Genomic DNA, 18,649 nt, shown 5'->3' with positions numbered 1-18,649 from the left:
GGATGTGGATGCTTTGGAGAGGGTGCAGAGGAGGTTCACCAGGATGTTGCCTGGTATGGAGGGTGCTAGCTATGAAGAGAGGTTGAATAGATTAGGATTATTTTCATTAGAAAGACGGAGATTAAGGGGGGAACCTGATTGAGGTCGACAAAATCATGAGGGGTATAGACAGGGTGGATAGCAAAAAGCTTCTTCCCTGAGTGGGGGACTCAATTACTAGGGGTTATGAGTTCAAAGTGAGAGGAGGAAGGTTTAAGGGAGATGTGCGTGGAAAGTTCTTTACGCAGAGGGTGGTGGGTGCCTGGAACGCGTTGCCAGCGGAGGTGGTAGACACAGACACGTTAGCGTATTTTAAGATATATTTGGACAGGTACGTGGATGGGCAGGGAGCAAATGGACACAGACCGTTAGAAAATAGATGACAGGTTAGACGGAGGCTCTTGATCGGCGCAGGCTTGGAGGGCCAAAGGGCCTGTTCCTGTACTGTAGGTTTCTTTGTTTCTTTGTCAATCCTGCCCTGGAATCATTCTGGTAAACCTCACTGTGCTCCCTCTGCAAGAACATCCTTCCTCAGAAAGAAAACAAAACTGCATACAATATTGCAGGTGTGGTCTCACCAAGGCCCTGTATATTTGCAACAAGTCATCCTGCTACTGTATGTGAATCTTTCAACTAATGAAGCTAACATACTATTTGCCTTCTTACATGCTTACCTTCAGCAAATGGTGAACAAAGACACTCTGGGCTCAGCACATTCTCTTCTTTCAATTTATTGCCAGCTAATAATCTGACTTCCTGATTTGCTAAAGTAGGCAACTTCACATTTATCCACATCATCTGTCATTTATTTGCTCACTCACTCAGCCTGTCCAAATCACACTGAAGCATCTCTGCATCCTCCTCACAGTTCACCCTCCCAACCCGCCTTGCGTCATCTACAATTTGGAAGATATCACATTTAGTTCCCTCATACAATTCATAAATTCTGAATAGCTGGGGTCCTAGCACTGATCCCTGCCATACTCTACTAATCAGTGATTCAGAAAAAGGACTACTTTATTCCTACTCTTGGTTCCTGTTTACCAGCCACTTCCCTATCCACATCAGTACACTACACAGAATTCCATTCACTTTAATTTTACATGCTAATCTCTCGAGAGACTAAAGGCCCAAGCAACTCTACTTGTTATATCCTCGAAGAATTCCTATAAATTTGTCAAGCATGATTTCTGTTTGGTAAATCAATGCTGACTATCCAATCCTGAAGAGCCGTTTTCCAAATACTCAGCTATTAATTTGTTTATAATAGACACCAGCAACTTCCCTACAACTGAAGTCAAGATGACTGGTCTATTATTCCCAGTTGTCTCTATTTAAGAAGGAAGGCAGAGAGAGGTTACATTAGCTAATCTTGAATCTGTAAAAAATTGTTCGAGTCGCAAGGATCTTTGAAGATTATTTTTTGACCACTTCCTTAAATATTCGGGGATGCAGGTTATCTGGGCCTGGGGAAATATTGGCTTTCAAATCCCAATTTCCCCTAATGTAATTTCCCTACCGTAGTGATTTCCTTCTGTAACTTCCCTCTCACTGAACCATGTTCCCCAACATTTGAGGTGCTGCATCCTCTTTGTTAACACAGAACCAAAGCATATATTTGGTTTGTCAGCCCTTTCTTTGCTCCCCATTATAAAATCCCTTGCTTCTGATTAAGGAACACAATTTTAACCCCTCTATAACTTTCACATTGTCCATTTCCGACACTTCCTTTCCTTTCCCTGGACCTCCAGCTCCATTCCAGGGAATAGACTGTCCACTGCCATCCACCACAAAGCCACTGACTCCCATAGCTACTTTCACTATAGCTCATCATACCCAAGTCCTGTAAGGAACTTGATCCAATTCTCCCAACTGCTCCTCCAACATTGCATCTGTTCAGATGATACTACCTTCCAAAGCAGCACTGCAGACTGGCTTGCTTCTTCCGTGACTGTGGTTTCCCATCCACTGCAACTGACAGGGCCCTCAACCACATCAGACCGATCACCCGTACTTCTGCCTTTCCAGTGAATCATAGTGTAAACTGGATGAACATCACCACATGTTCATTCTAGGAACTTTCAAATTGTGAACCATTTGTTCCCATTCTTTTAGCTTGTTTCATTTTGTTATCATGTCTTCTCTCCCCTCCTCCACCTCAATGGGACTCAGTCAGAGTCATACAGCACACAAACAGACCCTTCAGTCCAACCGGTCCATGCCAAACGTAATTCCAAACTAAAATTCTACAGCATCTGCAGTTCCTACTATCTCTGAAACTAATTCCACTATCTTCTCCTGGCCCATATCCCTCCTAACCTTTCCTATTCATATACTTATCCAAATGGGTTTTAGACATTGTAGCTGCAGCCGCATCCACTACTTCCTCAGGAAGTTTATTCCACACGTGAAGCATCCTCTGCATTAAAAAAAATTGCCTTTCACCTTTAAAATGTGCCTCCTCATCTTGAAATCCTCTACCCTAGTGACGGCAACTACTATTAGCCCTATCTATACCTCATTATTTTATAAACTTTTACTTGGTCACACCTCAACCTCCAACACTGGCAAGAGACATACCATTATTCTGCTATCCTCACATTCCGAGCACTTAATCTGAACTATCAACATCTTTTCTCCACCAGTATCCTATACCCTTTATCCCCACATCACCGACCTCATAAATGCCATCTCCTCCATACTTCACTTCAGGTCTGAAGAGGACTCATCTAAACTTGAAACATTAGCTTGCTCTCTCTCCACGGATGCTGTCTGCCCCACGGTGATTGCTGGCACTGGTTGTTTTCAATATATTTGTATTCTAGTTTTCTCTCTTCATAGAACCCTTTCCAGTTTCTTTTAATGGATATATGTTCTCTACAAGTTTCTTCTCTACAATTTGATACAGTCACAACAGGATTATTTTGTAAATTCCACATATAATGTCTCATGGGAATTTGGTATTGCGTACATTTCAACAAGTTGCATAAAACATGCACATAATTTAGTACAAATAAAAGTCACAGACCTCATGATAACACGCAAGTAAACTCATTTAGAATTGCAGACTTGCTGTAAAAGTGTACTGGAAATGCCATCTAAGGACAGAAAAGTCAGTAAGCAAATGATGGTGCAAAATAAAAATGGAAAAGTCAGTCTCATCTGCGGAGTGAACAAGAGTTTCAAACTGTCCGTTTCCTTCTTGCAGGCACTGTTGACCTAAGTACTGCCAGAATTTTTTGTCTTCATTTCAGCTTTATAATATCTGTAATGTGTTGCTGAAGTGATAGATTTAAGTTGATTGACAAATGATCAGAGGCACCACAAGGAAACATTCCTTTAATCTGGAGCTACCATAATGAAAGATACAATAGTAACTGTCAAAAATGAATTGGATAAATACTTAAAGGAAAACAATAGAGGTATAGGAAAAAATAGCTGGTGAGTGGACTTAGTTTGTTTCTAACAAAAGCCTAGCACAGCCTCAATGAGTCAAATGGCCTGCTTCTGTGTATGAAATCTTTTGATCAATAGACCACAATGATTATTTTAGCTTGTCCATACACTTTAGCATCTTGAATCAATGCAGTATCACTAACATGTTTTGAATGTAAACAAAAAGCACTGGCTAAAGAGTCTACAGAAAATATTGCCCATCTGATATGTTTGAATTTAAATGAGTTTATAAATTTAACAGACCTTGGTTTCTTGCCAAACCCCAGCATGTTGAGTCCAGTTGCATTTCCTTTCAAAGTTTTAGCAAAACCACTGCCTTGATTTCTTCTTGTATAGTTTTTCAAGAAACCAGTACTGTTAACTGATTCTGATGAAAAGGGAGTTTTGGTCTGAAAGAGAAAGTAATCACAAGTGGCACTTTAGTGCACATATTTTCTGAATTTGTGTGGTCAGTTACAACTTAAGTGGGAGGTATTGTGTAGTGGTAAAGTCACAGGGCTAATAATCCACAGATCCAACCTAATGCTCTGGGGACACAAGCTCAAATCCTGTTACAGAAGCTGGTGGAATTTAAATTCAATTAATAAACATCTAGAAATTAAAGTTAGTCTCAGTAACAGTGTCATTGCATGGATTTTAATAAATCTGGCTCATTTCTCCTTCAGAAAAGAAAATCTAAAGGTTCTTGTTTGATCCTGCCAACAGGTGATTCAAGATCAATGTGGCTGACCTTTAACTGACCTTTGAATGGTCAGACCACTCAGTTCAAAAGGTAATTAAATATGGGCAACAAACTAACAACTGTCCTTGCCAGTGATGCCCACATCAAAAGAATGAATAAAAAAGAGCTTTTTCTTAAAAAAAATGACACTGCAATTCTCTCCACTTTCTTTGGTCCAATTCAAGAATGAACTATATGGCAAATGGAAAAGCCCTGAGGCAAAGTGATGGAGAGAGAGATCTGGGTGTTCAAGTCCATTGTACCCTGAAGGTGGCAATGCAGGTCGATAGAATGGTCAAGGCAGCATGCAGCATGCTTTCATTCATCGGATGGACTATTGAGTACAAGAGTTGGCAGGTCATGTTACAGTTGTATCGGATTTTGGTTCGACCACATTTGGAATACTGTGTACAGTTCTGGGCAGCGATGCCCATGTCCCAAGGGTGAGTGAATACTAAAGAACTCCTACCATTTCTGCCTAGTGGTAGCTGATTATGACATTTTTGTCACAGGCAACCAGGCTCAGATCTAACTTGACTGTAAACTAGATGCCAATTTATAAATACCTGAAGACAAAGGAAGTCTTACTGATGCCAGGCCCAAGACTCAGAGGCACAGCACAGAGTCAGAGACAAGAAAAAACTGTGGCTGCTGGAAACAACCAAGAAAAGGTGGATATTTTCTGATATCTCTCCAGCATCCTGCCTGGTGGCTAGGGACTGTGAAGATTAAAGACAACTCAAAGATTCACCATGCTATAATGGGGAGTCATCATAGTCACAGTAGAAGGTGGCTCTGATTTTTCCAAAGACTAAAGGGAAATTACTTTCACCAGACATCAGCTCTCAGCAAAATGGGGAGTAACATGCAGGTTGGAAGCTGGGATTTGAACTGATTCTTGTAAGGACTGTGATTATGCAGAGTGCAACAGAACATATTAACGAGGCTTAAAGTATTTGGTCATGTTAGGAAGCTACAGGGGATCTCTTTTCTATCATTTAGTAGGTAATTAATACTTAAATAGGGTCATACTTTATGGAAACAGATCCTTCAGTACAACTGGTCAGTGTCAAAACGAATTCCTAATCTGACCTAGTCCCATTTCGAGTCAGATTTGTACAGTATAGAAACAGACACTTCGATCCAACTCATCCATGCTGACCAGATATCCTGGTTAATCTAGTACCATTTACCAACATTTAGCCCATATCCCTCTAAAACCTTCCTATTCACGTACCCATCCAGATGCCTTTTAAAGGTTGTAATTTTACCAGCCTCCATAACCTCCTCTGGCAGCTCATCCCATGCAGACACCAGCCCTTGAGAGAAAAGGTGGTCCCTTAGGTCCCTTTTAAATCTTGCTCCTTCCACCTTAAGCTATACCCTCCAGTTCATGACACCCCATCATGGGAAAAAGACCGTGTCTATTAATACTACCTATACTCATGTTTTTCAAAAACCTCTATAAAAGATCACCCCTCAGCCTCCACAGAAACACAACTCAAACTCAATAGGTGTCGACAACATCCTAGTAAATCTTTTCTGCGCCCTCGAATTTAACATCCTTTCTTTAGAAGGATGATCAGAATTGTACACAGCATTGTAAAAGTGGCCTCACCAAAGCCCTGCGCAGCAACATGATGTCCCAACTCCGGTATTCAATGTTCTGACCAATGAAGACAAACATGCCAAATGCATTCTTCATCACACTGTCTACCTATGACTCCACTTTCAGAGAAAAATACACCTACACCTTATGTCTCTGTTTGGCACACTACCCGGGGCCATACAATTAACTTTAGAAGTTCTGCCCTGGTTTCATGGCCAAAAATGCAGCACATCATTTATCTATATTAGACTCCATCTGCCACTCCTCGGCCCATTGGCCCATCTGATTATCTGTTGTACACTTCACTGCCTACGACATCACCTATTTTGGTGTCACCTGCAAACTTCCTAACAATGCCTCCAGTGTACACATCCAACTAATTTATGTAAAATGAGGAAAAGCAATGACCAGCATCGATCCCTGCGGTACACCCCTGGCGACAGGCCTGCAGGCTGCAAAACAAAGCTCTACCACCACCCTGTCTTCTACCTGCAAGCCAATTTTGCATCCAACTGACTTGTTCCCCTGGACCTCACGTGATCTAACCTTACTCAACAGTCCACCTTGTGGAATCTTGTTGAGCACTCAAGTCCATACAGATGAGTACTGCTTTTCCTCAATCTTCCTTGTCATCCCTTGAGAAAACTCAATCAAGTTAGTAAGGCATGATTTCCCATGCTCAAATCCATGTTGACTATCCCCAAGGCTCACCTGTCTATAGTTTTGTGGGTTTTCCTTATAGCCTTTCTTAAGTAATGGCACATTAGCCAACCTCCAGTCTATTGATACCTCCCCTGTAGCTGACAATGAGACAAATATCTCAGCAACAGCCCAACAATCTCTTCCCTAGCTTCCACAAAGTTCTAGGAAACACGATCAGGTCCCAGGGCATTTATTTACCTTTATGCCTTTTAAGACTTCTAGCATCCAGTCTTCTATAACCTGGGCTCTTTTCAAGACATGGCTATTTATTTCCCCAAGTTACGTCACTTCCATGCCCTTCTCCACAGTAAATACTGACACAAAATGTTCATTTAGCATCTCATCCATCTCCTGGGGTTCCACACAGACAGTCATGTGGATTTTAAGGGCCTTATTCTCTCCCTAGTTACCCGTTTGCCCTTAATGTAGTCCTAGAATCTTTGGATTCTCCCTAACTATTCAAAAAGGTATCTCATGTCCCTTTTTGCCCTCCTGATTTCCCTCAAGTATTCTCCTTACTGCCCATATTCTCTAGGATTTCACTCAATCTCAGCTGTCCATCTCTGACACATGCCTTCTCCTTTTTCTTGACCACAGAAAAAATTAATAATGCTTGGTTAGTATTAAATTTCATTTTGTTTGTTGCAGCAAAATTCTTAAACTGTCACTTGGAACTCAAATCTCTTCAAAAGTTATCGCTGCCTACTGGGATTGCAAAAGGGGAGGAGTATTCTCATCTGTTTCAGTCAAGGTCAAGTACAGCATCATCCATATAGTCTTAAATTCTAAAACGATGGAATGGAAAGTCATATTGTATTTAAGGTCAGGATAGGATCCCTACCTATAATCTGAACAGAAGTAAAATACTAAATGATGTTGAAAATCTGAAAGCTGGAAAGTTAAGAGAACCAGTTTGTTTCAAATACATAAGCATCTAAGGATTTCTGTTCTGGTGACAATTGCATTTAGATAGTGCCTTGCACATTGCTCAAGTGCTTTTGAGCAGTAGCACTTGCTGGATCGCAAGAAATATACCAAACATTTTGAGCACAGCAAGAATCCACCGTGAAAAACACTGACAGAATTTGTTTCCGCGACACCAACTGAGACAAAGTGTTGGTTGGAACACCAAAATAACCCAAGTAAAAACAGATAACAGTCGAGAAACTCAGTAGGTTGGCGGCATCTGTCAACACAGAAACAGAGTTAATGTTTTGAGTTCAGCATAACGCGTCTTCGGAATTCCGAGGAGTCTTACAGGACTTGAAACATTAACTGTATTTCATCCACAGATGCTGCCAGATCTAAGTTTCAAAGAATAAAAATTGCAGCACAGGAACAGGCTCTTCGGCCCTCCAAGCCTGCGCCAATCGAGACCCTCTGTCTCAACCGGTCATGTATTTTCTAAGGGTCTGTATCCCTTCGCTCCCTGCCCATCCATGTAGCTTCCAGATACATCTTAAAGGACACTATCACGTCTGCATCTACCACCTCCGCTGGCAATGCGTTCCAGGCGCCCACCACCCTCTGCGTAAAGAACTTTCCATGCATTTCTCCCTTAAACTTTCCTCCTCTCACCTTGAACTCATGAATCCTAATAATTCAGTCCCCCACTCTGGGAAAAGATCCTTGCTGTCCACCTTGTCTATACACTCATGATTCTGTCGACCTCAATCAGGTCCTCTACTCAATCTCCGTCTTTCTAATGAAAATAATCCTAATCTATTCAACCTTTCTTCATAGCTCGTGCCCTCCATACCAGGCAACATCCTCGTGAACCTCCTCTGCACCCTCTCCAAACCATCCACATCCTTATGGTAATGTGGTGACCAGAGCTGTATGCAGTACTCTAAATGTGGCAGAACCAAAGTCTTATACAACTGTAAAATGATCTGCCAACTCTTGTACTCAATAGCCCATCCGATGAAGGAAAGCATGCCATATGCCTTCTTGATCACTTTATTGACCAGGGTTGCCACCTTCAGGGAACAATGGACCTGAACACCCAGATCTCTCTGTACATCAATTTTTCCCAGGATTTTTCCATTTACTATACAGTACTTGAGTACTTTGAGTTCTTTCGGATTTCAAGCATTAGCAGTACTTTATTTCTGCCAAGGATAACCCCTCCGCCTTTTCTTTGAAATAGCCACAGAGGGAAGAGCTCAGACAGACACAGTGGTAGTTAATAGCACAAATGACATGGGTTCAGTCACATCAGATGTAGTTTTTGGGGCCTACCTCTTCTTGTCTCATTATGATAAAGCAAAAAAGTGATGTTTGGAACACCATGACTTACAGCCTTTCACTAATGGGGATGCCGTATGAATTTTTAAAAAAAGGCATAGGACACCTTGCCCTATTGCTTCATCTGAAAGGCTGTACCTCCAATAATGCAGCATTCTTTCAATGCTCTACTGGAGAAGTCAAAGATCCAAGCTGACTCAAGTTCTGGATAGGAATTGAATGCAAAATTTTCTGACTGAGGGTACAATGGTGCTTTGAACAGACCCATGACTAACAGGGTTTATAGCTGATACATGGACTGATGTTTTCTCTTGGGATTTTGCCAACGTTCCTTATTTGTCTTTTTTTCTGCATTACTTGGAAAAGCTGCATGGATATAACTGGTAATTATTAGAATGCTTCACGGTACGGTCATATGAATGATGGTGTAGATACTCATCTAATTTTAATTGTGTTTTTTTTGCAATTTATGGGTTATTAGAAAGGTAATTCAAGCCACAATAAACCACGCAAATACATTATACTGACTTCAATTTTTCAAGGTTTGTTTGAAAGTTTTAGAGGGTCTCTGCATGATTTAAAAGAAAGCAATATCAACAATTTGCAAATTCGAAAGTGGTTAGCAGCTTTAATTATTCTGATCAGCAATATTAGATTACATGCCATAGGTATGGCAGGGTAGGAATGGAGAACAAGTGAGAGCATCAGGAGATGGTACAACTGTGGGAGGAGTAAATGAGGAAGCAGAGGAGAGAAACCAAATTTACTTGAAAACTCGACTCATCAGTCTCTAGACAGGAAGAGACTGCAGAAGATGGGGACTTAAACTTGGGAGTCACATTCAGTTACATTGGGACATGACACTATCTTTCAGTAGCACTCTACTCATTAACTAAATTAATTGTAAGGTTAAGTACATTTGATTTAGTTTAATCTCACATAAGTAAACTATCTTTTTCCAAATTGGAAAGTACAACACAAAGCAGCTTTAAAAAATTAGCGAGCTGTACATAATGAAAGGTTTCACTGTCATAAGCTCCAGGTCACATCATAGAACCTAATATAAACAATAAGTGAGAACTCTAATCATAAGGCTCCATTTATAGAAGATGAGTCATAATAGCTGCAGAAGCATATCTGCAGAAGATATGAAGTTTAAAAATTATGCCACGGATGGCAATGAAACACATTATGGTTGTATGTTCATTGTTAAATGAAATCCTTTACGTCATACTGTAGCAGTGTGTACGGATGAGCAATCAGGGACTCAGCTGGATTGGAGAAATCACAAAAAAAATCTGAACAACACTTATTTGAAACTCTTTCTGGGAATGGAATTTCCCTAGTACACATCCAGTGTCAGTCATTCCCAAGTCAGATACAGATAGCATAACAATTGTAAAACGTTGTGCCGAAATAAAAAATAAATTTCCAAATCACCAATTCCCAGAAAATTCCCAGGGCAGAAAAGTGATTTTTTTAATCTTTCAAACAGCTGTTTTGCGATGTATTTAAATGAGACAGCCAGACAGTTAGCACTTATCCATTTAGGTTGTTTACCTTAAAGAGGTGAATTATTTCTCTTATTGAAAAATAGCAACATTCGACATTGTGTACCAGATGAAAGACCATTTAAGTGTGCACTGAGGTTATGCCTTTCAAACTGATCTGGACTTTTGGAACATTTTATGGCCATGTTCTATCCTCAACATCACACTACACTTGACAATAAACACACTTGCATGCAGAAGTTATGCTGATCAAAACACCATGCCAGAATGGCGTCCAATGTTAAAAATTATGACTCATATTTATAGGTTTCTGGATGAAACATGGAGAATGTTCTTTTGAAAAAAGAAATCTTTCAGGTTGCAACACCTGCCAAATTTTCCATATTGGCACCAAGAATTGACCCAAATCTTAGGGAAAATACTTTCTTTTTAAAAATTGAACTTGTGTTTTGAAGTCACATTATAGTCAAAGCCAAAATAACATTCAAAAGACGGTCACACTTATAGTTCTTTACATTGGCCCGTTCCTCTTGTAAAAGCATAGAAATTATTGAAAATTCCAATTTTTCCTCCATAATAGTTTTGGGCACAATTTGAGGGTGCAATAATAGCATGATGCTGAATTCCTTTCGTGAAAAAGATGTAGACCTCAATATTACTGCACAATTTTGTATACGAGTTCACAGCTGGTTCAGATATACACTTAAGACTAATGGTACCATGTGTGTTTCTTATATTAAGCGATAGTAATTACTAATGTATTTTTAAGTATGTTTTTCACTCCACTCAGATTTCCAAGTGGTCTACCAGATAAATGAAAAGGGTGAAAAAACATGCAGCTGGAATTTTTTTTGCAAAAATTAGACATGGAAAATGAATATAAGGCTGCCTTATAAAATGATTTCAAGTATTACTACAAACAGCTGGAACACTGTGTTCCTTCACAATGGTCCACTGAATTCTTTGTCCTCTTCTTTAAACAGAAGATTTAAACTTCACTCCAACAAAAAAGAGATTGCCAGAAAAGCAAGCAAAACTGAGAAAGGGTGAATTGACCCAAAACGTTAACTGATTTCTCTCGAGATGCTGCCAGACTGGAGTTTTACCAGCAATCTATTTTTGTTTCTGATTTACAGCATCCACAGTTCAATTGATTTTTAAACTTCAGTGCAATTCATCTAAAAATACATTAAATAAGCATACGCAGAATGAAGGCCACATTGTGACCTGCACTTGTATAATACCTTTGACTTGTCAAAGGGTTTCAAAAGTATTTCACACAAGTGGAATCAAATTAAAACATCTATACAGAAGCCAAGTAGGAGGTAGTCTGTATTGCAATTCTTTAATTGCTGATGCAATTTCTGTTGGTATGCAACAGGACTGGAGGACAGTGAGGCTTATCCTGATTGATGACAAGTAGTATTTACACCATACACAAACCAAGGAATCACAATTTCCAATGAGAGAGGCAGCGAATCTAATTATTTATCCTTGAAGTTCAATGGCTGAACTATCTCTCTGAAATCCTGGAAATTGGCATCGACTTGACAGTTAAATGGGCCAGTTAGGGGAGGCGATGGCTGAGTGTTATTAGCACTAGACTATTAATTCAGAAACTCAGCTAATGTTCTAGGGACCCATATTGAAATGGTGAAATTTGAATTCCACGAACAGCCTAGAATTAAAACTTAAATGATACCCAAGAAATCAGTTAACTATCAGAAATACCATCGGCTTTGCTGGATGTTCTTCATGAAAGGAAATCTACCATCCTCACCTGGTCGGGCCTACACATGACTGCAGAAAGTCGGCAATCTGGTTCACTCTCAATTACCCTCTGATGTGGTCTAGCAAGCCACTTAGGCTAAACATGAACAAGAAAACCTCTGCTGATTATCACATATGCCCTCTTTCAGCTAGTGAAATCAGTGCTCTTCCACATTGAGCAAAACTTGAAGGAAGCATGGATGGTGGCAAGGGTGCAAGATGTACTCTGGTTGGAGGATTCCAAATGTCCAAGAGTGGCTTGGCAGAAGCACTACTGATTGCGCTGGTTCGGTGCTAGAGGATAAAGCTGCTAGACTAGATCTGTGTCAGGTGGCAAAGGAACCAAGTGGGAAAAACATTTTTGATTTCATCCTCAAATCTGCCTGCTGCAGACTCATCTGTTCATGACAATATTAGAAAGTGACTGCTGCACATTCCTAGAGGAGATAAAGCCCCACAGTCACATTGAGAATACCTGCCATTGTGTTGCATAGCATTATGCTACATCACTCTGAGCTGACCGAACTCAAGACTGGAGATCCACAAGGAGCTGTCAGCAGCAGAATCATAATCCAAAATGCAATCTAAAACCTCACCCGAATCTCCTATTCTAATCACAGCTAATCAAGCCAGGCAATCAATCCATGTTGAATGGAGAATACAGGAGGGCATGCCAGGGCATTATCAGGCATGCCAAAAATGCAGGTGTCAATCTGGTTAAGCTACCAAAACGGGACTACAGGAAAAGATAACGGAGGTGACAGGGTATAAGTATTTGGACTCCTGGGCCTGTTCACTCCCTCTCGCATGACCAACTGCAACCTTCAGTTTAATTTACTTCATTTAACTTTTGAATCAAATTCATCTTTTCTTCCTTCTACAGCTGTAGTGGTGGAGAGGCATTGCAGGGACTTTGAGTGGTGGATCCATTCTGTTCCTCGTGGCCATGGTGGTTGCAAAGGGAGCAATGGCTCCTGCGGTTCATTTTCCTCTGCAGCAAAGCAGCCGATCCCTTGCCATCATATACACCACCGCAGCCAGGCGATGGATGCCAGTCCAAGAATTGTGACAGTCACCTTATTATGGTGGCTGCTGGATTATTGGCAGCGATGAGGCAGCTTTGGCAGAGGCAGTGTTCTGGGTCCAGGCAGCGGGGGCTGCTTCAGCGTGCTTCCTCCTTGCTGTTGCAGCCTCAGGGACAGCTTGATGACTGCCGAGTGAGGCGGCGTCTCATAGCCACTTAAGGCATCAAGCAGCGTGGAAGGAACAAAAAAAAACCTGAAATTTGTCTTAAACTATAGAAAGAAATAATTTACACAAAAAGTTAGGTAATTAAAATGACGCAGATTATGGCAACTTAAACACATTTTACTGTATCTTCAGAAATACAAGTGATGATAAATTACTCTACCATAGACTATAGTATACAATTTGCCTGTTGAAAAGCATAAGCAGCAAGTGTTAGAGGTTAAGATACACCACAACCAACCATCTGCCATATTTCTCACCCCTCCCCCCCCGCCCACAGAGAAATGGACTTAAATGTTTTATGTTGAGTAGCCTTCCTTCTCTGGAAGGAGGAAGAACTGTTCAGTTAGAGCAAACTTGTAGCAGATTCACTTTTGTCTCTCTCTCTCTCTCACACACTCTCCATCGTTCTGACTTGAAGAAATATTGCCTTTCCTCCAAAATTGTGGGATCAAAATTTTGCGATTCCTTCTCTAATACTGTAGATAGACCTATGCCATTTGAAATGCACCAGTTTAAAGGAGGCGCTTCACCATCACCTCCTCAAGAGCAATTAGGAGTTGACAATACCAACTAAATCCACATCAAATGGAAGAATAAAAATACATTAGTGCCAATAATATTGCATTCTCATGCTCACGTCTGCTCAGAGCTTGAACAACAACTGCTAAATATTGTAGCTAGCTAAGAGACTTGAATCCAAGACTAGGCTGTGTCTTTACATGAAATACTCTAAACCAGGCTGAATGCCTTGCCTGTACAGGAACATGGCTAATGCAGTGTACAACCCACTGCTTTCTGTACTTGCATGTTAACTTCGTTTATAACCAGATCCATACAAATACAGGTATTTCCCAAGCTTCTGCCATTAAAAATTTTCTACTTTTCTGTTTGGTCACTAAAGTGGACTTCTTCATACATTTTTACCATCATATTCTGTCTGTCACTTTCTTTACTGCCTCAAAGAGACATCATGTCACAAAATGGAAACAGACCCTTTGGTCCAACTTGTCCATGTTGACCTGTTAACTTGTCTTATTTGCCTGGGTTTGGACAATTTTCCTCTAACCCTCTCTTATTCAGATACCTGTCCAAATGTCTTTTAAATGCTACAATTGTGCCAACCTTTGCCACTTTCTCTGACAAATCATTCCATACACACACCACACTGAAAAAGCTGCCACTCAGATCCTTTTTAAATCTTTCCCACAGTTAAACAAATTATGAAGAAAAGTATGCAATTTGGGATCTGAATTTCAAAAGCAGAGGCAACTGGATGTGGACCAATTCTGCAAAATGGTTTTTAAAAACACCGCTCTGAACAACATTTAGTACAATGCATTAATTCCAAGAAAGCATGTGACCGCAGGCAAAGAACATAGTAAAGTTAACAAATGGAATAGTTATGCTGATGAGTTGAAAAAAAAAACCAGTAAGCCATCGACAAAATTTTGCTTTCAGAACGGAAGTTTCAAGATTTCAGCTCAGAAGGGATAAAATCTTTCAATGAAAATTAGGTTTTAGTTCCAGGGAGCCAGTCACCATTGTTAAAGTGTTGTTAGTTTGTTGAGCTTCTAGAGAGCTTATAGAAAAATCGTCACCTTATTAAAACTGGAAAAAGTTAATGCCATCAGAATTAAGAAATTTTCAAAACTGCAAACTTGGAAATGTAAAACTATAACCACAGACCAAGGAAAAGAAACTTGGAGGTGTCCATTCAGCAAAGCAGAGTTGACGTCGGAATGAAATTTCTCTGCAAATGAGTCTCTGTAAAAAGACAGTGTTGGGAGTACGTTGAAATTTGGCTTTACTGTTTAAGATCTTTAAACTTGTCCAGAAAAATCATTCCCCACCTCCCCCCACGGATCTATGTATAACTAAATGCATGCTCAGTTGTTAAACAGCATCTGCAGTCTCGTGAAAATATATTTCATTGAAAAGCTGCTATGGTACCTCACGCAAAAATTAAATATTTGATACATTAAGTCATCTGGTATCTGATATGTTCAGTATTACCATCAAATGGGATAACACATTCCATTTATATATTTTCTGTTTCTTCCTCAGCATAATTTTCCATTCAATTAAACTTACCAAGTGACACATTAAACTTGACACCCTCACGTATGATATTAATAGAACACAAATAATAGACTTCCAAACATTGATACGTCTGATACTCCACCAATTTACATACTATCAGTCTGAAAGTGACCAGTTTACTCCTCTTCCAGAAGAACTTAAATCAAATAATAAAATTTTGTGTAATGACCTATTGGGTAGCACTTCAATGAATGCCTTTGGAAAAATATACTACACTCACTGGTTTGCATGTACGCTGTTCATGACAGTCTCAGAAAATATGAGCTTTGGCAACAGTGTTTCCCTTTCATCACTTCATGCTGGCTCTCCCCTATGATTTAAGTTCCTATTTTCATATCCCTAATGAAAGATTCCATCATTATCATACTTCACCATGGATGCCCAGTCTCTATATACCGGCTTTCCCCATGCAGATGGCCTGAAAGCCCTCCACTGCTTCCTCTTCCGCAGGCTGACCAATTCCCCTCCACCGACACTTTCATCTACCCGACCGAACTTGTCCTTAGCCTTAACAACTTCTCCTTCAACTCCTCCCACTTTCCTGAGACAAAAGGGGTCGCCATGGTTGCCTGAATGTGCCCAAGCTATGCCTGCCTCTGTCAGATACGTGGATTAGTCCCTCTTCTGCAGCTACAATGGCCCCATCGCCCCCACCTCTTCCTGTGTTACATCAATGGCTGTATTGGCACCACCTTGTGCTCCCACGAGGAGTTCAAACAGTCCATCCACTTGAACACCACCCACCCCAGCCCTAATTTCACCTGGACCATCTCCGATACCTCGCTCTCCTTCCTGGACCTCTGTCTCCATCTCTGATAACCACTGGGAAACTGATATTTATTTCAAGCCCACTGACTCCCCAGCTACCTAGATCACACCTCTCACCAACCTTCCTGCAAAAAGACCATCTCCTATTCCCAATTCCTTCACTCCCGACATCTGCTCCCAAGATGTGGTATTCCACTTCCAGACATCCGAGATGTCCTCATTTTTCAAGGACTGTAATTTCCCCTCCAGTGACTGAAAACTCCCTCGATCACATCGCTCACGTTTCCAGCACCTCAGCCTGCACAGCCCCTGTCCGCTATAACTAAAACAGAATTCCCCTCGTCCTCACGTATCACCCCATCCACCTCCGGATTCAATGCATCATTCTCCACCACATCTGTCAGATCAATCTGACCCCATGACCAAAGGATATATATTTCCCTCCCCACCATCATCTGCCTTCATGGAGACAAGGCCCCTCCAGACTCCCTCATCCACTCCACACTCCCCATTACCCCCACCACTCCCTTAACCTTCCATTGCAATTGCAGGAGATGCTGTACCTACCCTTACACCTTCCCCACCGCCATTCCAGGCCCCAAGAAATACTTCCACATTAAACAGATGTTCACCTGCACATCTGCTAACATGGTATATTGTATCCATTGTTCCTAATGTGGCCTCCCCTACAACAGGGAAACCAAGCAGCACCTTGGAGACCGTTCTGTGGACAACCTATGCTTGGTTTGGGACAAATAACAACACCTCCCTGTCGCGAACTACAACAACTCCCCGTCCCACTCCTTGGACAACATGTCCATCCCAGGCCTCCTCCAGCGCCACAGCGATGCTACCCGAAGGCTGGAGGAACAGCACCTCATATTCCACCTGGGAAACTAGTATCTCAAATGGTTCCAATGTGGACTTCACAAGGTTCAAAATCTCCCCACCCGCTGACGTCATCCTAAAACCAGCCCATCTCATCCCCGCCTCCTTGACCTGACCAATCTCCAACCCCACCTCCTACCTACCAACCTCATCCCTGCCTTCCTGACCTGTCCTTCTTCCCTCAACTGACCAACCTCCAACCGATACTCACTTGTACTGGCTTCATCCCCATCTCCTTGACCTGTCCGTCTTCTCTCCACCTCTCTGCTCCTCTATCCACTTTCTATCCCCCCCCACCCATTAATGAATTTCAGAGCCCCCTTCCCCTCCCCCATTTCTGAAGGGTCCAGACCCTAAACGTCAGCTTTCCTACTCTTCTCATGCTGCCTGACCTATGTTCATCCAGCTCTAAACCTTGTTATTTCAGGTTTTCTGGTTTTGTCTTCATCCTTTCATGATGAACCAGTTTACATTTCTTACCTTTCAATCCACCAGGGCTATTCCTAAATCAAGAAAATTTTGGAAGATCAAAACCAATGCATTCTAAGACAGACAGCTATAAAGCCATTGCTCTCATTTCTTTAAGCTCCATTACAATTTCCCAATCTTGACTATACAGATGTTTCGCTGACAGTTTCCTTTTTACGTATCTATGGAAGCTTTTACAACCTTTTTCTAAAGTCTCTTGTCAATTTCTTTTGGACTACTTGCTTAATTATTAATCCTGAGGATTTCCCAAATTCTCCCAATCTCCCAGACTTAATACATTTTTTGGCAACAATATAATCCTCTTCCTTTGAATGAGATCTTTACATTTTCTTTAACTATGGTTGAGCACCTCTCCCAGATGCATTTTCCCTTAAGGGAATAGAGATACAATCTATTTTTTGATCTTTACCAATGCTTACTATTTGTTAAATATTTTAAAATCTAGTTTTCCAATCCACCATTTTCAACTCAGTCTCATTCCTACATAGTGTACTTTGGTTTGAATTAAGACCAAAGCTTTAGGCTGAGCTAAGTCATACTTAATGTAAAATACCTTCATGCTATGATCAATCTCCTGGACAGGTTCCTTATGAGGTCATTAATTAAGGGCATCTCATTGCAGAATACAAGACCTGAAGTCATCTGCTCCCAGGTTGGCTCCTCAACATGTTGATTAAATTAAAACAACCTGGGATGCATTTCAAGAACGTGTCTTCTGCACTAATATTTCAAATTTTGTTTTGCAATTTTTAAAAAGACAAAAAATACTCTATGATTACTAGTTTACTGTGGTTATATGTACCTATGATTTGCAGATTTAGACTCTAGTTGACGTTACAACTATGTGCACAGCCCTGCGAAAGTTCTCAAAACTTGGAATGCAGGAGCTAATCATAGCGATCCTACACATTTACATCTGGAGGCAAGAAGAAGACGACTGTCACCGTTACATCTGATGAAAATAAATTAGACTCAACCATGATTAAACAAGTTCCGACAGTGAATGGGCACATAAATGATACCTGTTGCAAAATATGAGCAGCACATAAAAATCCAATTTGCTGTCCAGTGAGTAGAGAATCTTTTAAAGTAACATGT

General features: G+C 40.9%; 1 protein-coding gene across 10 annotated transcripts in view; it reads right to left on the bottom strand.

Moving 5' to 3' along the window:
• The window catches only part of senp6a (SUMO specific peptidase 6a), a 167,892-nt gene that overhangs the window by 104,434 nt on the left and 44,809 nt on the right, over window positions 1–18,649 (bottom strand). For 5 of the 10 annotated variants that reach the window (XM_059648441.1, XM_059648439.1, XM_059648440.1 and 2 more), the window contains one exon: window positions 3,739–3,884. The exons of 3 other annotated variants lie outside the window; for them this stretch is intronic. In XM_059648441.1, the coding sequence (XP_059504424.1) occupies window positions 3,739–3,884 (146 nt within the window). Of the gene's footprint in view, window positions 1–3,067; window positions 3,138–3,738; window positions 3,885–18,353; window positions 18,455–18,649 lie in introns of those variants that run through there. 2 more of the 10 variants (XM_059648442.1, XM_048535849.2) reach the window with 2 other exon arrangements.

Source organism: Stegostoma tigrinum, chromosome 9 (genome assembly GCF_030684315.1).
Source record: "Stegostoma tigrinum isolate sSteTig4 chromosome 9, sSteTig4.hap1, whole genome shotgun sequence".
Taxonomy (NCBI): domain Eukaryota; kingdom Metazoa; phylum Chordata; class Chondrichthyes; order Orectolobiformes; family Stegostomatidae; genus Stegostoma; species Stegostoma tigrinum.
The sequence above is the reverse complement of the archived record's forward strand: the minus strand, read 5'-3'. Positions and strand labels throughout refer to the sequence as shown.